The sequence below is a fragment of the Thermothelomyces heterothallicus genome, assembly GCF_042370625.1.
Source record: "Thermothelomyces heterothallicus CBS 202.75 unplaced genomic scaffold P884_scaffold_18, whole genome shotgun sequence".
NCBI classification, from domain to species: Eukaryota; Fungi; Ascomycota; class Sordariomycetes; order Sordariales; family Chaetomiaceae; genus Thermothelomyces; species Thermothelomyces heterothallicus.
The window spans coordinates 329,175-349,915 of record NW_027192579.1 but is presented as its reverse complement, the minus strand read 5'-3'; the positions used below and the strand labels follow the sequence as shown (position 1 = coordinate 349,915).

General features: G+C 57.8%; 8 protein-coding genes across 8 annotated transcripts; 4 read left to right on the top strand and 4 right to left on the bottom strand.

Moving 5' to 3' along the window:
* Positions 1-310: 310 nt before the first annotated feature.
* On the top strand, positions 311-861 carry P884DRAFT_261775 (uncharacterized protein). The gene is made up of 2 exons (XM_069441594.1): positions 311-381; positions 462-861. Exon 2 carries the CDS (start codon positions 649-651, stop codon positions 826-828), a length of 180 nt encoding a protein of 59 aa, XP_069296020.1. The 5' UTR covers positions 311-381; positions 462-648; the 3' UTR covers positions 829-861.
* Positions 862-2,991: 2,130 nt separating this feature from the next.
* On the top strand, positions 2,992-4,582 carry P884DRAFT_261772 (putative methyltransferase-domain-containing protein). Its single transcript, XM_069441593.1, has 3 exons — positions 2,992-3,330; positions 3,577-3,747; positions 4,024-4,582. The coding sequence occupies exons 1-3, from the start codon at positions 3,083-3,085 to the stop codon at positions 4,310-4,312; spliced, it is 708 nt and encodes a 235-aa protein (XP_069296019.1). The 5' UTR covers positions 2,992-3,082; the 3' UTR covers positions 4,313-4,582.
* An 886-nt stretch (positions 4,583-5,468) lies between these two features.
* Positions 5,469-6,641, top strand: P884DRAFT_261771 (RlpA-like double-psi beta-barrel-protein domain-containing protein-containing protein). Its single transcript, XM_069441592.1, has one exon. The coding sequence runs from the start codon at positions 5,821-5,823 to the stop codon at positions 6,619-6,621; it is 801 nt and encodes a 266-aa protein (XP_069296018.1). The 5' UTR covers positions 5,469-5,820; the 3' UTR covers positions 6,622-6,641.
* Positions 6,642-7,051: 410 nt separating this feature from the next.
* P884DRAFT_286255 (uncharacterized protein) lies at positions 7,052-10,024 on the bottom strand. The gene is made up of 2 exons (XM_069443820.1): positions 9,412-10,024; positions 7,052-9,301 (listed from the first exon to the last, which is right to left on the bottom strand). The coding sequence occupies exons 1-2, from the start codon at positions 9,772-9,774 to the stop codon at positions 7,232-7,234; spliced, it is 2,433 nt and encodes an 810-aa protein (XP_069296017.1). The 5' UTR covers positions 9,775-10,024; the 3' UTR covers positions 7,052-7,231.
* Positions 10,025-10,366: 342 nt separating this feature from the next.
* Positions 10,367-13,567, bottom strand: P884DRAFT_261769 (uncharacterized protein). The gene has a single exon (XM_069441591.1). It carries the CDS (start codon positions 13,436-13,438, stop codon positions 10,595-10,597), a length of 2,844 nt encoding a protein of 947 aa, XP_069296016.1. The 5' UTR covers positions 13,439-13,567; the 3' UTR covers positions 10,367-10,594.
* Positions 13,568-14,166: 599 nt separating this feature from the next.
* On the bottom strand, positions 14,167-15,572 carry P884DRAFT_301237 (uncharacterized protein; the record flags this gene model as incomplete). Its single annotated transcript, XM_069444840.1, has 2 exons — positions 14,167-15,248; positions 15,314-15,572. 2 exons carry the CDS (start codon positions 15,570-15,572, stop codon positions 14,167-14,169), a joined length of 1,341 nt encoding a protein of 446 aa, XP_069296015.1.
* Positions 15,573-16,407: 835 nt separating this feature from the next.
* Positions 16,408-17,352, top strand: P884DRAFT_293333 (uncharacterized protein). The gene is made up of 3 exons (XM_069444216.1): positions 16,408-16,679; positions 16,760-16,875; positions 16,956-17,352. Exons 1-3 carry the CDS (start codon positions 16,568-16,570, stop codon positions 17,121-17,123), a joined length of 396 nt encoding a protein of 131 aa, XP_069296014.1. The 5' UTR covers positions 16,408-16,567; the 3' UTR covers positions 17,124-17,352.
* P884DRAFT_330962 (PRP1 splicing factor, N-terminal-domain-containing protein) lies at positions 17,353-20,300 on the bottom strand. The gene is made up of 2 exons (XM_069445708.1): positions 19,936-20,300; positions 17,353-19,811 (listed from the first exon to the last, which is right to left on the bottom strand). The coding sequence occupies exons 1-2, from the start codon at positions 20,271-20,273 to the stop codon at positions 17,402-17,404; spliced, it is 2,748 nt and encodes a 915-aa protein (XP_069296013.1). The 5' UTR covers positions 20,274-20,300; the 3' UTR covers positions 17,353-17,401.
* Positions 20,301-20,741: the final 441 nt, after the last annotated feature.

Sequence of the window (20,741 nt, the reverse complement as noted above, 5' to 3'; positions counted from 1 at the left end):
TTTCAGCCAGCGAAAGGTCTGGCCGCCTGTCCAATTGCCAAATCGGGCTGCCACAGTGTGCCAAGATTTGGGGGGGGGGGGGAGTCCTGGAGATCACCTGACGCAAATCACGGGAAACAGCACATCGCCTCCGTACAAAAATCTCTCTCCATCTTGCCAACAAACGGGCACGTCTGTCACCGACCATCGCACAATCAATTAGAAGAGACTAAGACAACCCGCGTAAAGAGATGGAAAGAAAACAAAGAAATATTAGAAGACTAAGAATATACTTATTCATCCGAGTGGAGATTGTCAGATCCAAGACACCTTGTCCAATCTAAATTGATTGCTACACCATCGCCAGAAGTATAACACCCCCTGGTTACGGCGCTGAGCTAGGTATTTCGGACTCCGTACTACGTACATCTTGACCCCATACTCCTTGTTGATTTCTTGGTGTGAGGCTTATGAGAAGGCAGCATACTTCTACCGAAATCACTCGAATCGCAGCGACAATCCCCCTGATTGATTCTCCTGTGTCCGTCCCATTCATTCCCGCTCCCCGTTCCTTCCTCGTCCAACCAACCGAGCCAGAGCTAGATAGAAACCGAGACTGCGCTACCGATGCCTCTTCCTCCGCCTCCTTCGGCCTCTCTCCCTTATTGAATGTGTGACAGCCCCAGAGAAGACACAATGTTCTCCTCTAGCACCTTCATCGCCGTGGCATATCAGCTTGTGCCGCCATCGCAGATTTTGGGGGCACCCCCGAGGATCCGCCGCCACCATGTGTCTTGGAGCCGTGCGCGGGACGATTCCCCATGCCGAGAAAACTTGGAACGGGTATAGTCAGGCCTGCAGTCTCACCGCCCGTGTGGAGACGTTCTGGGGTCAAGCCCCCCCCCCCCCCCCGGCGTGGGCCCCAAAAAGGCTTCCGCTAATCGTGGAGCCTCTCCTGGTCGGCAGCTGATTGAGGGAAGCTCGGCCGGAGAACCCGGTGAGCAGAAGAATGTCAGGTTCAAGTGTTTCCAGGTCGTCTGCATCGCTCCCTCGAGCCACAGGAATACTGGTGTATGATCATCCGTCCATTTCGGAAGATCGTCAATCAGCTAGGCTGCTCGCTCGGTCTCTACATACACCTGGCACCGGCGCCGTACCTCTCTCTTCCTGCCCTTCACTCTTAGGCGCATGAACTGAGAAGAGCCTTCCTCTCTCGCAATGCAGATGAGGGATAGGGGGCGGCTGGAGAGTCTTGCCTCCGCGGCACGGCGGCCGTTGCTGGGGAAGATCCGGAGAAACTTGGCCCTACAGTCCACGCTGGTTCCGCGGGAGATGACCAACTGGTCTGCATCGTACCAGGAGTTCACACAAACATCCGGTACGTGAATTTTCATGCCTCCTCTCGGTGATGGAGCCGAGGGAACTATTTACACTGTCCCTGGTCCATAGTCACGATATGGTCAGAGACACGCCGAGGACATTCAGTAGGGCCTGATAACGTGGGACGAAAGTCGAAGGGAAAGTTTTTTCTCTGAGGCAATGACAAGCGTGAGGATATTTTGTGCATAGAGAGGCTCGTTTCACCGCCGTGGACGTCGACGGGGAAACACGTCAGTGTTGAGTTGTTAGAGGAGGTATCGCAGGGTATTAGGGCGAGTTCGGTCGACTGGCGGCATCAGAAGGAACAACCGTACATCTTTCAAGTGCTATTGTCAACAAAGAGCCGGCGGGAAGTGCGAGACGGGAAGCTATGACGGCGCCAACGGGAAAGGAGGGTCTGTCGTCAATCCTGACTGTGCCTCTTAATTCTGAGGAGGACAACACGGCTCCACGCGCCGCATTCAGAACGATCGTAGTCTGGTTAGCTGCGAGATAGTGAATACCCACGGCAACATCGAAGCGTATCGCTCCCGCGAAGCCTATTATGTCGGTTGTAATGAACCGAAAGGAAACGCTGTGATGGCCGTATGGGTGAACCGGCGGGAGGTGTCTGACCACTGAAGTGAAGGATGGCCGCATCAAAGGATATCCAAACAGGAAGCTGGGGTGTCATCAGTCATGGTTGGGTAATAGCTCACTACGGCATCGGACAGCTTCGAGGATGTATAGGTGCATCCGGAACGAGAAAAGCTCCCCAGAGGACGACAGAATCGCGGATAGACGAGAAAACGTGTCAAAATCGAAGGCTTTCTTCCGCAGAGGCACCTCAAGCCGCGAGCCCAGGTTCAACAAGGACCTCCGGAGTTGTCCCTAATGCTGTCGGCCCAGAGGTATCTGCAGCGACTAGACTCAAGAAAGACAGAGGGTTCACACCTCACGGCTCGACAAGAAACCATAGACGGTCCCTTGCCTCTTTTAGCCTTGCGCATCCGGTCGCGAACCTGGCCAAGGAGTGCTCCCAGCCTTCTAATCTGATGCCCCTGACGTCGCTTCTTCTTGCTCAGGGAGTACCTTACGATGGAAGGACCCGGCAACAACACACACCATCGGTGAACTAGGGCGACAGGAGCTTTGTAGAGAGACAATCTCGTCGATCATGAGGATTTCAATCGTGGAAGAGGTGCAGAGCTAGGTAGATGGCGGACAGCGTAGATATTGCTCCCAAGTGAATGTCATACCTGCGTCTCACTGGGCGTGCATCTTCATACGTGCCGGACCACATGCTGAATGGATATCCCAGCAGCAACCACCAGGCCCCTCGGCGGCTAGAAAGAAGTTGGGTAAAGAACAGAAAGTGGGAAAGAAGACAGGGCCGGTCAACCCTCGTGACAGAGATCTGTTATGAAATGGGTGCAAGACAGAGATAGGTATACGGCAGTTCCAACCTCATGGCGTCGCGTGTTCGACGAGTCAGTATGGACCTGTCGGTTCTTCACAAGACGACGTTGCTGCGGGGAGGCGGACCCGCAATCGAAGAAACGGATAGCATAACGATTAAATGTGGACTCGGTGGAAACACCGAGACTCGGTGGGCTGGCGCAGCGGCAGACCGGAGCAGGCAGGCGCAGCCCAACCGTTCCGACGGAACTTCACAAAAAAATTTCGACATCCGACCGCCACCCTCAGGCTCTCTTCTGCCCGACCCCTCGGCAAACGCTGCGCAATGGACGACAAGGAAAGATCGCCGTCGCCCGAATTCTCGCCACTTGCCTTCGGCGAGGACCTAGCACCGCTCCCGGAGTACAAGGCGGCAGGAACCACAGAAGTGGACTTTTCGGGCCTCCTTGGCGAACCACTCAAGCTCCGTGAAGACCTCAAGTCGGGATGCGGCGGCCAGCTTTGGCCCGCCGGCATGGTGCTGGCCAAACATATGCTGCGCTACCATCGGGAGAGACTGCAAAGCGCTAGAATGTCAGTCCTGTTTTTACACTTTTGACCAAGGCCACAGTTCCGTTGCTGTAGCTCACATCGCCCTGTTTCTTCCATCTATCTAATCTTGTAGATTTTCCCCGCCTTTTTTACTTTTCTTTTTCTTCTTCTTTTTTTCTTTTTTTCTTCTTTTTTTTTTTTGCGGGGGATGGGATGATTTTGACTTCTGATTTCAATTTTGTAATGCTCCTGCACTTGAAAGCGGCTGACTGATCGTTTCATTGACAGACTCGAACTCGGCGCTGGCGGTGGGGTTGTTGGGCTCACTGTGGCCAAGGGTTGTGCCAGACTCGACCACCCATTGTACCTTACCGACATGGTGGAGATGGAACCGCTGATGCGACAAAATATCTCACTGAACGGACTCGAAGACAGGGTCAAAGCAAGAGTGCTCAACTGGTGAGTGCTGCCAGCTTGTACTGTGCCTAACCTGACATACCCCACACACACACGTACACCCCCCATCCATCCCCTCCAGGTACATACATAACATACACATCGTGTGCACTTCCCCGCAAAGTGCCAAGCACAGTTTGTGTGAATGGCTCCTGCTGCTAGCGGATCACCCAGGCTCAGATCAGGAGAAAATCAGTGAGGTGTCGTACCCTCGTCAGTTGGGCGAGCCAGGGTTGTGTCTTGGACCCGGTTATGTTCTGACGCCAGGTGTCGATGTAGGGGCGAACCGCTTTCGCAGGAAGTTCTCGAACACAAGCCCAACATCATCCTCGCTGCAGATTGCGTCTACTTTGAACCCGCCTTCCCACTGCTTCTGCAAACTCTGCAGGACTTGTTGGCAGTGGAACCATCCGCCACCATTTTCTTCTGCTTCAAGAAGAGGCGTAGGGCCGATATGCAATTTCTGAAGGCCGCCAGGAAAACCTTTACCGTGACTGAGATCGAGGACGAGGATCGACCTGTATTTAGCAGAGACTGCTTGTTCCTTTACACCTTTACCCGCAAATAATGACTCGAAACTCTCCTGGATCATCGATGACGCACCTCGAATGCTCGGACCGAATGCTTGGGGGAAGGCGAGAGGCAAATGGGCCAGTGCCCGGCGAGGGCTCGAACGCTCGACGGGGGCCCACAAGGCGCAGCTTCGACGGGGATTGCCCTACGAAGTACACTAGGAACACGTGTGCAGCGCCGAGAAGTCGGGTCTCGATCAGAGAAGCCCCAACGACCCCGCGGTCCCACACCACACGAAGCCAGCCCTACACTATAACACACTACGCGACACATCAGACTTGAGCAAACAACGGGGTTTGGATTGAACCCTTGTGGATGTTGACACTGCCAAGTGCAAAATTGTCGCTGCAAATCTATTGGATCACGGCTATGAAGAGAGTAAAAACGCATCTGCCAGAAAATCAGCCGCCAGGCATGTCGAAGAACGGTATCTCTCATGGCTTGATTACGCAGTGTGGTGCGTACTGTGGGTGTCGTGCCCCAAGTCTTGAGTCGTCCCATCCCGTTCCGGCAGTTCTCGGATGAACGGTTTCATCAATCCAGCTCCCACGCCGACTCCATACTCCACAATCGTCCTAATGGGATGGACAACGCTCCAGCGCCCACAGAGGTCGCCACCCTGACTCTGTCAACAGCCGATCGAACTAGTGTAGTCAGGCACGCAGGCGAGTTGATGTGGTCATGGAACTTCCTTAGGAGCCTGGCCAGTGGGCCAGACCAAAGTGTTTCCGACCGGCCAAACGTCCCATTGGCTGGGATGGTTTCCGCTTCGGATGACCGTGGGCAACTCTGTTCCTGGAATGACAGGGATGTGGTTCTTTCCCGTTGGTCGTGCCTTGCAGCCAGCTGCAAGGAACGGACCCCTGGCGCCATTTTGGTTGGCGAACCTCGGACGCGCCAGGCTCAGCGCCGCTAACAAAGAGGTGGGAGCGCTACGCGGTACCCCTGCCAAGCCTGTTTGCCCGCTACCCTTGAAACGCACGGAGATGAGCTGAGCCATGCGGCTTAGGGGATGGTCTCTCTTAACAGAGGCTGAGAAACGCTACCGTACTCCTGCAAGGGGTCGGGATAGTGGGACGTCAAGAGTCAGGGCAGACCCACGAGCTCTGGCTCCAAAAACAGTCCAGGCTTCTTCGTCCAGTCCCCTCTCGTTTTGTGCCGCCAGTCGGGCAACTTTAAAAGTCCTCCCTGCTCCCTCTTCTCGCCGGTTCTTGATCCTCTTGTCTGCACCACCCACCAGCAACAGGCAACATTCGTTCCTTTCATTGAACTGGCTCAGCGAGCCCAACCTTCCTTTTGGCAGTTTTGATCTTCGGCACCGCAAACAATCACTTTTCCGCACGGCAATTCAAGAGCATTCGACCCTCATTCATTGCTCTTGACCGGATTTTGATCTGCTTTCATTTTACGTTCTGAGACACCGGCTGGAAGACTACGCACGTGTTTCCCACGCGGCACAGCATTCACATCAGATACCCGCCAAGTTAGACGCATTCGATCATCATGAAGTCGACTGTTTTCGTCGCTAGCCTCTTGGCCTCGCTCGCTGCCGCGCAGCCCCACGGCCACGGCCACGCCCACCAGCACCGCAGGAAGGAGCACAGCCACAACAAGCGGGGCGTGGTCACAACCTGGGTGACCGAGACGGTTTACGAGACGGTGACCGCCTACGTTGACGACACCACCACCGAGCTGGTCATGCCGAGCACCAAGCCGGCCAGCACCACCTTCTTGACTTCGACCACGCCCAAGGCCAGCCCGGGTGTCTTCATCCAGGAACCTGAGACAAGCTCGACGACCTCGACCACGGTGCAAGCTCCCCCGACGTCGCAGGCGCCGCCGCCGCCTCCGCCGCCGCCGCCGCAGTCCCCGTCGCCCAGCCCCGAGCCAAGCCCCAGCACTACCAGCGTTGCGGCGCCGCCTGCGTCATCGTCCGCAGCGCCCACTGGAGCTGCTGGCGATGACGGATCTAGTGGATCCGGCGGCCAGGACGCCCGCAGTGGTGAGATCACTTATTACGCCCTGGGCATGGGCTCCTGCGGCATCGATGACAGCGGCAAGGACAACTCCGACAACATCGTCGCTGTCTCCTCGTCCCTGATGGGCGCCCAGTCCAACGGTAACCCCATGTGCGGCAAGACCATCACCATCAAGGCCAACGGAAAGACGGCCCAGGCCGTCGTCCACGACAAGTGCCCGAGCTGCGCCGCCAATGACATCGATGCTTCCGAGAAGCTCTTCCTCGAGCTCTTCGGCTCGCTTGATCTTGGTCGGGGCCAGGTTGAGTGGTACTTCAACGAATAAGCCCTTCATTTCCTCATCTCTTCCCTTTTCTTTTCTGAGGGCGATATCCTCCCGGGTGGAGTTGATTTCCGCGCATTCCGGGGCAGCGGCGAGTTGGTGATTTGGATGATCTCATCCTCCTCCCAACCGGACGTTGTGATGTGATCCCAATTTGCTCTGCTTTACCAGTTCCAGACGTGGTGGTACAAGGATATACCCTTTCTTTTTTCCTCGGAGGCACAGAACGGCAAAATCACAGCTACATTTCTGGTACATCGTTTCTTTTTTTTTCATCCGGATCGCTCCTAGGCATGGAGCCAGGAAAACAAACAAAATGGAAAACAGGGCGCCGGTAGTTCCGTCCGGCTGATAGACTTTTCATTCGTTGTACATATTTTACCAAGAAAAAACGCGGTACCGAAAATTGGACTGCTCATTTACATGACGGCACCTGACTCGCTTTTTTGACGTAAAAACCACAATTGTCGAACCGGTGTGATGGTCGTGACACCCATGGTAAATTCGAGGCATTTTCGAGGAATATTGAATCATGACTTGACCTAAGCTTGCCCTCCGACAGTCGTCATTCGATCCACCTTTTTACTAGTATCTCCGTAGCTCGCTCATGAGCTCACCGGTTGAGACTCAACAGACCCTCAATGTACCTTCTCGTATCGACGCCGATGCCTTGCGCCAGGCGGCTCGCCCCTTCCGCCCACCCCGCCGAGGCACCGCCGCCGACATACGACGCCGCGCCGACGCTCCGGACGCCGGCGCCCTGGTCGCTCGCTCGCCGGACGAGGAAGATCTCCTTGCCCACCCCTGGGCCGCTGTCGCATTCAGATCCATCCCCGTCATTCGCGCCCTCCTGACCCGAATCCGACCCGCCGGGTGAAGGCGATCGCCTGTCCGCTCCGGCTGTTTGGCCCTGCTCGAGGACGCGGCTCCAAACGACCCACCACCCGCGGCTCGTCTTACAAGTCCGCTCCAACGCACCCGCCTCCCCGCGCGAACCGGCAAACATGTTGAGGATCTGATTGTGCGTGCTGAGCGCTTCCACGCGGGTCCAGGGTGCTGTTGTTGGTGGGGATTTGGGCGGCGGTGGCGGCGGTGGTGATGGGCCTAAGAGTCCTCCTGGGGTGGAATCGGCGACAAAGACCGGGTCGGGGATGTTGGGGATGGTGGAGTGGATTGTGAGCGTTTTGGGATCAAAGACGAGGTCGTAAATCTCGCTCTGGAGCGACGCCGGAAGGGGCTTCTCCGGCCGGTAGGCGGTTGAGCTGAGGAGGGGCTTGTGGAGGGTAGTGAGCTGCGAGTGGAGGGATCGAGAGAGCTTTTCCCAGCTGGGGAGGACGCTGCCGGTCGGCTGAAAAAGCAGAATGTATATGAAGGGTCTGTGTATATAGATGACGGGACGTAATTGGGCTGTCCTTGGCTGTGAAGCATGTCGGGTGTCAGGGTCGGACGACCCGTCATTGTTCGGATTCCTCTGTCTGGAGACTTCAGCTTCAAGCTCGACTGTGACGGTCCGCGGCGTTGCTGGGCCACCCTGTAATGAGCGGTCCGACTGCTCTGGGTCTGCCTTTGGCTCCTCTAGCCCAAGCAAGAAGTAGCCATCATCAAGGGTTCGCGTTGACTCCCGGCCAAGTGCATCTTCAGCAGCGGCCGAGTCCGCCGCTGATTCATCGCCGGCGTCTGAGTTGCTTGCGGGACTGGTGGTTCCCAGAGACCAGTACGTGCCGTACCCAAACTTGAGATAGCTCAGCATCTTGTCCACGCCACCGGCGGCTTCGCCGCCTTCGGCCGAGGTTTTTGTGTGGTCATTCCGATCCTCCTTGCTGGTGTCACCGCCCGTTTCCGGTTCCCCAGGCTCATCCTTCCCTTTTTTCTGAGTCTTACGACCCACCCCAGAAGGGGATGCTTTGGCGACACCGCCGCTCCTCTCGCCCCGCCGTCGTCTCTTTACCCGTGATCCCGCCGCTGCCAGACCATCAGAAACGCCATACGCGCTCTCGCCCCACGTATACACGTCTTCCATCCAGTCCGTGACCGCGCGCAGTGACCTCCTCGAGAGCGCCCCTACGCCCAGGAACACGGCCCCATCCTCCGCACCAACATCGGTCCCTTGCCCAAGCCACCTTTCGTGCTCGCTCCCGCCGCTCCCCGCACCGCCGGCATGCCGTGTCCTTGTTCCCTCCTTCTCGGCCGCGCCGGCATCGCCAAACCTCCCGACGACCAGATCGACCAACCCGGCCACCGCTCCTCCCGCCATCCCCTCGAGCACCTCGCGCTCCCCGCTCCCCCTGTCCTCCTCGCCGACGCCCATGCCCAGCTCACCGGAGGCGGCGACCTTGATGCCTCCCAGCACGTCTCGGGCCGGGTTACCGTGCAGCAGGACGTTCCAGGTGAGCAGGAAGGAGTCCCAGTAGCGAGCCAGGGCAACGCCGAACTGTGGGCGCGGAAGGGCGGAGTAGAGGGCGGAGAGGGAGGGGCCGTGGTGCAGGAGGAAGAGGGCGTGGGCGCGGAGGAGATCGCGGAGCAGGAGGGCGGGCGGCTTCACCTCACGGGCCGAGTACTCGTACTCGGGAGGACGGGTTTGCTCAGGTGCAGTGCCGCGGGTTTGAGCCGGCGGTGGAGATGAGGTGGGAGGGGTGTCTGGTGTCTTGCTTGGCGAAAGGGGGAGGCGAGTGAGGTCGATGGACTAGTTTGTTTATTTATTTCGTTCATGTCTCAGTGCGAGGCCGGCCATGATAGGTAGAGAGAGTACCGGGGGGGGAAGGGGGGGGAGTGGAAGAGGGGGAAAGAACTCACAGCGAGAATCCACCAGCCCGGTTCCAGCTCATGCAGCACCACGCGGGCGCGCTCCGTGTCGATCGAGTCGACGGCCTTGCCACCGGAGAAGCTCCTGGCAAACTCAACCATGCCCTGGGCGAGGCCTATCTGCCTGAGACGCTCGTTGCGCTCCTCGCTGGAGATGCTATCGGTTGGACGGCCGTCCTTGGCGGCGCGCAGGAGGCGGCGGCGCTCCTTTGCATTCGACAAGGTGCTGGCCGAGGCATAGTAGACAATCTGGTCATCGACGGTCTCGTCGGTCGTGCCCAAGCTGGGGTTGTAGATGGCTAGGAAACCGAGCTGGGCTGGAACCACGCTGGATGTCCGTAGAGCGTTGGCCATGCTCGAGATTCGCGTAGTGTAGACACTTTAGTAGATAGTGATTGCTAATCTCATCAGTCTGCTGTTTTGCGAGGGTCGATTTCAACGTTGGATAAGTGTGTTTCGACGTTTCCTGTGCTGTTCCCCACGGCAGAATGGTTGAGAATACTTGTTGCATTGCAGGCAGTACCCTTATCTTCATATCTCAATTTCATTTGACGCCATGCCTTGGTTTGTGTCCTCATCAAGCGAACGTGAGGATTGGTTGGATGTTAGTTTGATCCAAGTTGAGTGTGGAAGCAGAGAGTTCCCCCACTCTGGGAAATTGTTAAGAGGACACAAAGATGCCTTGAGCGCAAATGACGAAGAGTCTCGGGGGAAGGAGCGAAGCGGGCTGGAAAAAGCGTTAAGTCTGAAACCAAAAAAAAAAAAAAAAAACGACATGAAATGAATTAAAACTTGTTCTTGACCTACTTTTCTCTCCCTTCTTTTGAGTTAGCCAATTTATCGTCTGATCGGCTGTGGTTCATGGCTAAGATTGGGGTGAACCACTGGGTGGCACAATGAGCCCCAAATCGTTCTTTCATCGAAAAGACTAGCGCGACATTATGACCGCTCAATTGAAGGCAACGGGAGTCATGGCCAAGTAAATTGAGTTGATTGCCTCAGGATGCTGTGATGATATACATGCCCCATCTAATGGTATTCCACGGTTTATAGTCATACAAGCATATTTTAACTGGTTCCCTTGCCAGCTTTTTTTTTTTTTTCGCTCTTCCTTACATCCGGACTGACTTGCCTTTTTTTTATTGCCGCCTTTGTCGTCTTTCCCTTTGAGGTCTCAAAACCTGCCAGCAGCAGGCTGCCCAAGTATTCCTTGTCCTCCGCAATGGTCTGGGCTCTCAGCCATGCTGCAGAAGATTCTCTCAGTTGTCGTTCCGTCCTTCGCGCTGTGGTTGGACTCTGGGGCCCCTGAGTCTGGCGCTCTCTCGCAGTTCGCCGTCTCCGAGGTTGCTCCTCCAGACCCATCCACTTTAGAATTCTCTTGATATGTCCAACGGACATCAATGATTTCCCGGTCCGCGGACTCGTGATCATTGTGCGACACGGCGGTAGCCATCTCTTCCTCCTTCTGCTCCTCCTCCTTCTTCCTTTTCTCTGCGAGCCACCTTAGCAGGCCATTCTCGTCAAACATCGGCCTTCTTCGTTTCGCTATGGGTAACCTGACGGGGTCTAAGTCAACCTGCAATGCCTTGTTGCGCGCCTCATCGTTGTGCGCCAGTCTGTGCAAGCTTCTGTCGCGATCCAGCGCCTCCTGCAAAAAGTCGCCGAGCCGGACGGACGGTACGAACTGCCGGGCCGTCTTGGACGTGGCTCTGGCGTAGAGCTCGTACTTCTCCGCAGCAGTCAACAGCAGGGTCTGTTGCGGGCCGGTTTCCCCCCGAGCACCATCGTCTGAACGAGCATTAGGCGGGGCGTCCTTGATACCCTCTGCCGGCGTATCCGCCCCGGCCGCCGCCCTGCTCGAGTTTTCAGTCTCGTGGTGGATGTCCTGGATAGGTGAAGGCTGTGTCCCAACATGTGTTTGCGAAGAGCCCCGCGGTTCGTTCTCCGGGGAAACCGCGTTGACGTTTGCATGAGGTATGGTGTCACCGTTCGAGGGAGCCCGAGAGGTGACAACACCGAGCGACATTTGAACCCTTGTCGCTCGTGGCTGCTTCTTGAGCTCGGGACGGCTATCCTTGTAGTCGCACAGCAAGAGGTTCTCCATAAATTCCTGTCTGGTGATTGCACAGCGACGCGGCTCCTCCCACAAGCCTCGGATCCGGTCCGTGAGGTGCATGGACTCCCGTTCACCGGCAAGCACCTTGGTGCCATGCGCCTGCATGCGGTGGTTCGTCATGCCGACCCTGTGGGCGTACCGCCAGACGGCGCCGAGCAGGTGGGGTTTCCTCGTCTTCCGGGCCAGCTCGTAGAGGAGATGAAAGGTGGTCCGGTCGGCCACGTGGTGGCCGCGCTCGTCGAACATGCGAACGAGGTCAACGGCTAGGTCGACCTTCCTCTGATGCTTGCAGCGCGTGATGGCTGTGTTGAGCGATATCGTGGTGGGTTTGCTGTGCTCGCTCGCAAACATGTACTCGAGGAGTTGCCGCAGCTCGCCGAATTTGCTATGCTTTCCAAAGACGTCGAGATATCGGTTGGCGGCGCGGAGGCCGAGCCGCCACTCTGGGCCGTAGAGCTCGCGCAGACCGGCAATGAAGGCGTCAAAACTCTGGCCCTGCTGGATCGCGCGATAGGCGTCGTGGTCAGCCATGATCCCCGACACCCCGTTCACGACCGTCGGGTCGAGGAAGAAGCTCTTGGTGTCCATGGCCTGCAGGACGTACCGCCGGACCTCCTCGGACTCGACGAGGCGGAGAAAGAGGAGCCACGTGCCGAGGTTTGGCTTGTACCCGTGGCGGACCATTCGGCTGACGGTGCTGTCAAAGGCGGGCAGGTTCTTGGACCTGACCGACGTCTCGGCCATCAGGTTGTAAGTGTCGGTGTTGACGCGCAAGCCCAGTTCCTCGGCTCGGTTGAGGAGCGCCTGGGCATCCTTGACATGGGTTGCGCCGGCCGCCGTGAGGTACCGAAGGGCGAGCTTAAGCGCCGGGAGCGACACCGCCGCCGAAGCGGCCGGGTCGTTGAAGACCGTGTGTAGCTGCCGCACCACGATTTCCTTGTGCGTCTCTCCATCCGGGTACAGCTCCCGCGCGCGGCTCGCGTCCAGGTTGCCCATGATCAGCGCCGCGATGTACTGCTGAAACGCCTGGGCCGTCCACTCGCCGGGTCGCGGGATCTGGTCCGCCCTCACGTTGAGCCTGTAGGGCCGGCACGGGACCGACATCTGGTGGGGAAGCACTCTGGTCGCCGTAAAGGCCGAATCGTCCAACCCTTCGGTGGGGGGCTGGCCCGCCTGGCTGCTCTCCACTCCGGCCTGGAGGAACTCGTCCAGGTTCACTACTGTCACTCCCTTGCTGACCTTCAAGATGTCGTCGACCGCAGCCGTCATGGCGGTCGGCCGTCCGCTGAGGACGATGTAAGGGTCGAAGGGGGCCGCCTCGTCGGCGGGTCGGTATAGCGTCATGTCACAGTCCGTCCTCGACCGGATGTTCCAGAGGTTCCGCTCGTGATCGGACAAGAGCAGCGCGACCGAGTGCTTCGGGATGACGACCTTGATTCGACCCTGGCGTTCGTGTGGGGGGGTCCATTTTACGAGCTTATTGAGCACGGCGCGCCAGTCGCCGCCCCAGCCAGGCGGCCGGCGTTGCTCGAGCCGGAGCTGCTGCGTGTAGGCGCGGTGATGCTTCAGCAGTGCCTCCCGGTTCTCGCGCTTGTCGGGGTACTGCGTGACGGGCTTCACGACGACGGAGCCATAGGGGTCGTGCGGCCGGACGGGGACGCGGCTGAGGCGGTCGACGAGCGACGGCGGCGGGCGGGCCGAGGCGGTATCGGCGGACGGCTCTGCAGGAGGACGGAGGCGCCTCTCGGGCCTTGTCTTGTCGGAGGCAGTGGACTGGGCGCGGGCGACGAGCGCGGCGTAGCCGACAAAGGGCGGGTTCCTCGGCGCAGCGAGCGCAAATCGCTGTTGGATGCGACCCTGGGGCGAGCACGCTCTCCATGGCAGCGCGGAACCTAGGGTCATAGCTATGGTCGGGGCATGTCTGTGTCGTTTCGGCCGGTTTGCTTGCGCCGTTTCCGGGTCCCGGGCTGGCGCAAGGTTGCTATGCTGCGGAGGTGACTGCAGGCCGCAGCGCTCATCGCCCTGATCAAAGAGATTCGGAACGCGATGGCACGCTTCAGGGACTTTTTTTAGGGACCCACTGCACACAGCAGTTCGGATTTTGCCCGAAGGCCACCTACACAGTGCCAATAGCAACTCTGGGCCAGGCGGCCTAGGTACGTACCCAAAGTAACTAGTTACTCCGTACCTCATTAGTAAGCGCAAAAGCGCCCTTTTTTTTTTCGCTTTTTTTTTCGCCATTTCTTTTCCATCTTGGATTCGTGCCGTTCATGCCCGTGGGAATTGTGACAGGATCAATTCAGATACGGCCGAGCAGGTATTCTCGGTAACCTGTGTGCCCGTTTCCATCTATCGAAGCCGGGTGAAGGGTGTTCGTCTCCGCACACCAACTGGTGAACTTAGCAATCTCGCTCGGGTTCTCCGTGCCGTGTACTCGTTTTCCTTTTTTTTTATTATTTTTATTATTGGTTGGAGATGGGAAAGAAGGTGAAAGCCTCGAGTTCTCGAGTTTAGGACTGACTTAATGACAAAGGACTTGGAAGGGTACATAAATGTAATCATTAGGCATCCCTCCGGCATCTCAAAGAGGATCCTAGATGCAAACCGACTACAATGGGAAACAGTATTCGTTAAGGATACTGGCCGTCCTGAGCTTCCTTCCCATTCCGTGTCTTGGTTTCGCGTTCAGGAGCTGATGGCGCTGATGGGCCAGAATTGTCCACCCCTTGCCAAGTCTTTGAATCCCACCCTTGCTTTTGGTCCACGGCGGCTTTCGACTCTCCTTCCTCGGCTATCCCTTTGACATCGCTCCAGTATTCGAGCCTTCTCACCTCCTCATCTGCGTGTTTGATGGCCGCAGCGAGGTTCTCGATCTTCCGGTCCAGCTCTGGATTGCTCTCCTTGGCGGCCATTTGTTCGGCGACCGACTGGTCGTAGGCTTCAGTCAGGTTGGCAAGGAGGACCCGGCGAGATGCCTGGAAGAGAAAGAGGGATATGATCTCGTGCATGATGGCCTGCAGACCTTCCAAATCCTCCTTGGCGTTCGCGAGATAGTTGCCGACGGCCTCGATCTTTTCCCTGTCGATCCGGGACACGCGGAGCACGCGCAAGAGCTCGTCGGAATGCTCAATGGCTGGTGGCTCCGCACTCTCCATGTTGGCCGTGCTCATGCTTGCTCTGCTGCCCGGGACGGTGCTAGCCCGACTGGGACTCCGGTCCCTCGCCACCTCGGAGGACGGCCGAATCGTGAAATAGTCGGGATTCAGCATGTACTGGTCCTGCACGGAATGGCCTTCATTCTTTTTGACCCGCTTCCTGATCCACGCCCGTCGCCGGACGAATGAGTTCCACCACCGCGCCTTATGCCATGAGAACTTGCTGGAGAAGGCAAACGAGTACGTCCAGCCGTCCTCGTCCACGTCCGTATCATAGTTGATGCGCCACTCGGGCCAGGCCCATTCCCAGCTGGGATCGGGCACTTGCGCCGTGTATATATCGGTTGGGCTCGGCTTGTGCGCAAAGTTTGTCCACGAGGGCGGGTCGAGGTTACCGAGCGCCTTGGAGGAGAAGAGGGGTATCCCGCACAGGAACCCGCCCCGTTGGTTTTCGTAAAGTATGTCAATCTTTGATTCGGGCGTCTTAGGCTTGCCGTGGACATGCGCCGTCTTTGCCAACGTTGCTGAATCGCCGGCTCCGAGCTGCGGCGTGGGCTCTGATGTTCGTCAGCTTCGTCAGCTGCTAGGGAGGGCTGGTCGGCAACGTCGACTGCTAACTCACCGTCGATCACAACGGACGGCTGTCCCGGCTCTTCTTGCTCCCCCGTCACTCCGCCCGGGTCGCCTTCTCCGTCGGCTGCCAGAGACATCACGGCACCGGTCGCTGCAGCACCATGCTGCGAGGACGGCCCGGCCGACGAAGGCCCGAGGGATGCTTCCTCCTCACCATCCTTGTCGACGAGGTTTATCTCGTGGTCGAAGTCACTGTCCTTGAGAGGCGGTACGCGGCGCGACGACCGGTGATGTCGGGTCCTGGGCATGGCTCCTCATGCCATCATTTGCCCGGCCGTACTACCCATATAGTGGGGCATTGACCAGTATGAAGTTCCCAAGGCGTATGTGTAGAGGACCCGACGCCTTGGTGAGCGCAATGAGATTCTCAAGTGGGGAGAAGAGGATCGAGACAGATAATTGAATGGTGTTACCGAGACGGGGCCGTTCGTTTGACAATGTCGCGTGGTGGGATTGCTTGGAACTGAGTGGCCCCTGTATTAGCCCGTACCTGTTGCTCTCGTCGCTGACATACGGTGGTGACTCGTGGTGCACTAGTACATACAGGACGAGGAACAACAATAGCAGTGAGGTTTGCGCAGTTTCCAGGTAAAGTGTCGATTCGCAATGTTGGTTGGGGGGGAATGCTTTCGCTGCAGCGATCACTGCAGGAGGCGGCAGTGAACGGCGTCGGGGCCGAAATCGATGGGAGCTGGAATCGATGGGAGCTGGGTGGCTGCCGCGCACCATGATGTAATCCCGGGCTTTTTCTGCGGTTGGTTATTGCGCCAAGCATTCCTTCTCAAACATTGGGCAAGCTGCGCCCAAGCTCGAGTGGGGCTTGACGGCAACTGTGAAATCGAGCGGGCACGCAGCTCTCCCCGCTCATACGTCATAGATACATGTCATGAGCTGGGGAAATAGCTCTGGGATTGCAGGCGAAGCAGGCAACCCGCACAACCAGTGGAAGGTTGGTTGAATGGGGATTGGTTGAATGGGACGATTGCTGCGGAAAACATGGAGCGGGATGTATGTACAAAAGCATGCGTGACTAGAAATATAACCGTGGGAAGTCCCTCCTGTGAGCACAACCCGTCACCACCATCCAACCACACCCCACTCATATTTGATCAACTTCGAACGCTGTCGCAAACAGAACAGTGTTAGTCTCTTACGGCGCTCGCATCATCTGACCATCGGCGAGACCTCTCTTTTGAAAACCAAAACCAACCAGAACCACCTTTCACTCCATAACATAACCACGATGTCTCGCTCAAAAGTGCCCCTTGCCATCGGCCTCGCCGCCGCGGGTGGTATCGGCTATTACTTCTACTCGGCCGGCGGTTCTCCACGGGCAGCTGAGAAGCAGTTTGAGAGTGAGTGAAGCACAACCGCCCCTCCGCTCGGGTTCAACCCTATATTGTCGTGGCCGGAATCACTTACGCGCCCCTCTAAGGTGACGCGCAACACGTCGCGGCTAAGGTCAAGGGCGAGGTTCCTCATCGCTCGACCGACGCTGAGCAGCAGGGTCGCAAAGTGGGTCAGGAAATCGGTGCCAAGGTCGACAGCGCGGTAAGTCGCTTTGTTTTGCCGTGCTCTCCCCTGCGGAGCGGACACGTGAAACGGTCCCGCTGACCGTTGGGATTCAACAGGTCGAAACTGTCAACAGGGACATCTCCAAGGCCAAGAGCGAGACTGAGGCGCACGCAAAGGCCGCAAAGGCCGACGCTCTCAAGAAGATCGACGAGTTCGACCGCAAGGTGGAGGACAGCGCCGCCAAGGGCAAGAGCTATCTGTCATCGTGGTTCGGCAGCAAATAGCTAAAGGCTTCTTCGAAGTGTTTTGGAAAGGAAGGGGAATCTTTTCTTGTCTTGCCAACTTACAAGGCTAGGTTTGGGGGTTTAACATCTTCTATTCGATTGGCGTTTTCTGAATCTCTTCAGTTGACCCAGCAGATTATACCTGATATAAACATCACAACATCCATAGTTGCATCGTTGGCTGGGTTCTGAATATTTGGGAACAAAAGAACAACGAACGTTAAATGAGCCCGCGGACACGCTACAGACATTTGCGATGTGCAAAATTCTCTCCTTGACTAGCTCAGGGACGCTGCGACAAGCTTCAGGATCTCCTCGGTTTTCTTGCCCGCGTTCTTGGGATCCTTGGCTATCGCTTGCCAGTGCTCGCCATGGCGCGGGTCGTTCAGCACGCACTTGGCCACCAGCTCGGCCCTCTTCTCCTCGGTGCCGTGCTGCGACAGGAACTTGTAGTACCAGGCCCACGTGTCTCCCATGTCGCGGTCCAGCAGCAGCGCACGCTCGAACCAGTTCTGGGCCCGATCCAGCTTGCGCTCCGCCCACAGGATCCGCGCCGCCGTCACCTGCAGGATTGGATCGTCCTCGACCCTCTTGATGGCCTCGGTGATGAGCGACTTGCGCTGCGTGCGCGGCTCCAGGTGCAGGATGCGCTCCGCCCACAGCAGCCCGCTCTTGGGCATCTGCTGGAGCGCCGTCGCCATGAGGCTCTTCGCTTGGTTGATGTTGCCCGCCCGCCGCTCCACCCGGATGAGCTCGGTCCAGAGCTCGGGGCACTTGGGCACAGCCTGCCGTGCCCGGTCGAGCACGCTGCGCGCCTTGACGACGTTGCCGGAGCGTTCCTCCAGGCGCGAGTACAGGAGCCAGAGCGGCACCGAAGACGGCACCGCGCGCACGCCGGTGCCATATGCCTCCCTGGCCTCTGGGAGTTTCCCTAGGTCCTCGTAGATTTGACCCTTCATCATCCACAACTTCGGCGCGCCGGGGAAGAGCTGGAGCGCGTCCTGCACCAGGTCGAGCGCGGCTTCGTTGTTGCCCAGCTGTCTCTCGAACGCCGCGCTCCGCATCCAGACCCGGTCTGTCGGGGCGTTCTGGCGAGCCGTCTTGAGGAGATCGCGGGCTTGGTCGGTGAAGCCATTGTCGGCCTCCAGCTTGACCGCAGCCAACCAGATGTCTTCGTTGTCCGGGTTCTGCTTGAACGCCCTGGCCAACACCCGGCGGGCCTCGTTGAGCTCGCCAGACTTTTCCTTGGCCAGCATGAGCCAGAAGACTTCGACGTGCGGACAAGCCTCCACGGCCTTCTCGAGAGCCCGCCACAGGTCGTCCTTGGTGCCGTGATTCCGTTCCAGGTCCACTGCAGCCAGGTACAGACTCCTGCTGTTGGGGAACACCCGCAGCGCGTAGGCATAGATTGCGCGGGCGGTCGCAAACTTGTCCCGGCTGATGCTGGCCTTGGCATCCTCCATCCATATCTCCTTGCGGTCATCGTCCTCATCCAGGCCCCATCCGAGCGTCTCCTCGATGATGTTGCTACATGTCAGCACCGCTCCTTCCTCCTCGCACTTCTCGGCCTCGGCAATCCACTCCTCACGCTTTGGCATGGCGTTTCGCTTGGCCAGGAACGTGACGGCGTTCTTCATCACCGGCCGCTTTGAGCCCTCTCCCAACTGCTCCTCGAGACGGGCGGCGGCGATCCACAACTCGTGCGAAGTTGGGAGCTTCTTGACCGCCTTATTAAGCACCTTGCGAGCATTATCTGGCGTCTCGAGCCTCGCCAGAGCCAGCCACAGGTCGAGAGACTCGGGGATGAGCTCCGTGGCTTTGGCGAGCAGCATGCGCGCGTCGGCGGGGTCCTCCTCCAGATTGACCGCTTCTTTCCACAGCGCCTCGGACTCGGGATTGTGATCCAGCGCGCGCCGGATCACCTTCTTTCGCGACCTCAGGTCGTTCTCAAGTTTCATCGCCTCCACCCATAGCTTGACCGAGTGGGGGTTCGCCTGGATGGCCTGCGCAGCGATCACCTTAGCGCTGCGGTTGTCGTTGAGGTGGATGTTCTCGAGCCAGATATCCTCACTCTTAGGACAATGTTGACAGCCTTTGGCGATCAGTGTGCGGGCAGCGCCAGGCTTCCCGGCCGCAATTTCCAACCTGGCCGCGGCAATCCAGCTGGCCGCCTGTTTCGGGTTCGAGTCGACGGCGGACTTGAGCATCTTCCGAAACTGCTCGATGTCCCCGATGCTCTGCTCGGCGATCTGGACGTTCGATAGCGACGTCAGGTAACCTTTGGGGTCGATGCTCGTCGCGCTTCCGGCGGTGGCGATACCGCTGGTCTGCGACTGCTGCTCCAGGCGGGCCCGTAGCACTTTGTCGCGGGCGGCGCCGATCTTTGCAAAGTCGGTCACGGTGCCGTCCTTGTTCACCTCGGTGGCCGTGCCGTCGTCGGCGACGGTGGTCCCAAACTGCCCCTGGTCCCTCGCAGCCGCCAGGACGCTATCGGGAACAGCGTAGAATCGCTGCATCCGTTCTTGCCGAGCCCTCTTCGTGCGACCGGTTAGATCCTTGGGATCCGGGAGGTTGGCCCATTCTTCGTCCGTCACCGTCTCGAGCGCCCTCTTGAGCCCGGCAAACTGCTGCTGGATCTTTGGGTTCTTGCGTTCGTATTCTTCGCGCTCGGCCTTCTCCCGTGCTTCCCTGTGCGATTACCGGTCGGTACTTTGCTCATCTACGCGCGGACAGATAAACTACATGCTTGGTATTTTGGGAGGATGTGCTTGGGCAGAGGGGAAGAGGAAGAAAGGGAAATGGTGTCACTAACCTCTGCTTTTGGCGGCGCCTAGCCATCTTGTCGTCGACTTCTTTCCATATCCGATCAGCCTCTTCGTCGTCCTTCTCGTAGATGCCACCAGCAAAAAGCCCAACCTCATTGTCGGGGTCTTGGTACCGCTCATCGTCGTCATTGTCGTCGTCTTTCGCGGGAGTCAGTCCGAGCTGGGCCGACCGCTTTGCGACGGCGGCTTTGATTTGGTCTTCGCTGGGTCCGTCGCGCGCAGGACCGAGATCTGACCGGGTTGTGAAGCCAGTAGCTCCGCGACCGAGACCGGCCACATAATTCTCGGGCGCCGGCTGGCTGAGGAAATCGCGCCTACTCGCCATGGTGTCCTTGCTGGCTGTCGTGGTTGTAAAATGTGTTGCTGACTTGACGCTCCAGCAGCAAGTTCTGAGGCGAACAGGACGCGGCTCAGAGGCGCCCAGGGAAAGTCGAGTAGGCGCTGCAGGTTCCACACCTGTTGCAGCTCAGGGTTAGGGTTAGATCCTGTAAGGTTTACTCCGTAAGCCCTTTTCTTTTCCTTTTGATCTGCGACTCATTCGCTATAAAAAAAAAAAAAACTCCGAACAACCGATACTGGGCTAGTACGGACTACCTTTTTGAAAAGGGCCTTGTGAGACTTGCATTCGATTCAGTGTCGTGTTCCGATTGTTTTCTGCCCAGGTGTTCCAGTTCTCACAAGAGAGTGCATAACCAATCATGACAGCTTTTACCAAACATTCATGTATGCCAACGAATGAATCCAACTCCTTGAATCCAACTCCTTGAATCCAACTCCTTGAATCCAACTCCTT

What these genes read in the sequence shown, in the direction of transcription:
- P884DRAFT_261775 (XM_069441594.1), top strand. Translation starts at nt 649, where the DNA reads ATGTGTGACAGCCCCAGAGAAGACACAATGTTCTCCTCTAGCACCTTC.
- P884DRAFT_261772 (XM_069441593.1), top strand. Translation starts at nt 3,083, where the DNA reads ATGGACGACAAGGAAAGATCGCCGTCGCCCGAATTCTCGCCACTTGCC. An exon ending in AGACTGCAAAGCGCTAGAAT is followed by an intron (nt 3,331 to 3,576) that starts GTCAGTCCTGTT and finishes TTTCATTGACAG; the next exon opens with ACTCGAACTCGGCGCTGGCG. An exon ending in AAAGCAAGAGTGCTCAACTG is followed by an intron (nt 3,748 to 4,023) that starts GTGAGTGCTGCC and finishes GTGTCGATGTAG; the next exon opens with GGGCGAACCGCTTTCGCAGG.
- P884DRAFT_261771 (XM_069441592.1), top strand. Translation starts at nt 5,821, where the DNA reads ATGAAGTCGACTGTTTTCGTCGCTAGCCTCTTGGCCTCGCTCGCTGCC.
- P884DRAFT_286255 (XM_069443820.1), bottom strand. Translation starts at nt 9,774, where the DNA reads ATGGCCAACGCTCTACGGACATCCAGCGTGGTTCCAGCCCAGCTCGGT. An exon ending in CGGGCTGGTGGATTCTCGCT is followed by an intron (nt 9,302 to 9,411) that starts GTGAGTTCTTTC and finishes TAAACAAACTAG; the next exon opens with TCCATCGACCTCACTCGCCT.
- P884DRAFT_261769 (XM_069441591.1), bottom strand. Translation starts at nt 13,438, where the DNA reads ATGACCCTAGGTTCCGCGCTGCCATGGAGAGCGTGCTCGCCCCAGGGT.
- P884DRAFT_293333 (XM_069444216.1), top strand. Translation starts at nt 16,568, where the DNA reads ATGTCTCGCTCAAAAGTGCCCCTTGCCATCGGCCTCGCCGCCGCGGGT. An exon ending in AGCTGAGAAGCAGTTTGAGA is followed by an intron (nt 16,680 to 16,759) that starts GTGAGTGAAGCA and finishes CGCCCCTCTAAG; the next exon opens with GTGACGCGCAACACGTCGCG. An exon ending in GTGCCAAGGTCGACAGCGCG is followed by an intron (nt 16,876 to 16,955) that starts GTAAGTCGCTTT and finishes GGGATTCAACAG; the next exon opens with GTCGAAACTGTCAACAGGGA.
- P884DRAFT_330962 (XM_069445708.1), bottom strand. Translation starts at nt 20,273, where the DNA reads ATGGCGAGTAGGCGCGATTTCCTCAGCCAGCCGGCGCCCGAGAATTAT. An exon ending in AGGCGCCGCCAAAAGCAGAG is followed by an intron (nt 19,812 to 19,935) that starts GTTAGTGACACC and finishes GTAATCGCACAG; the next exon opens with GGAAGCACGGGAGAAGGCCG.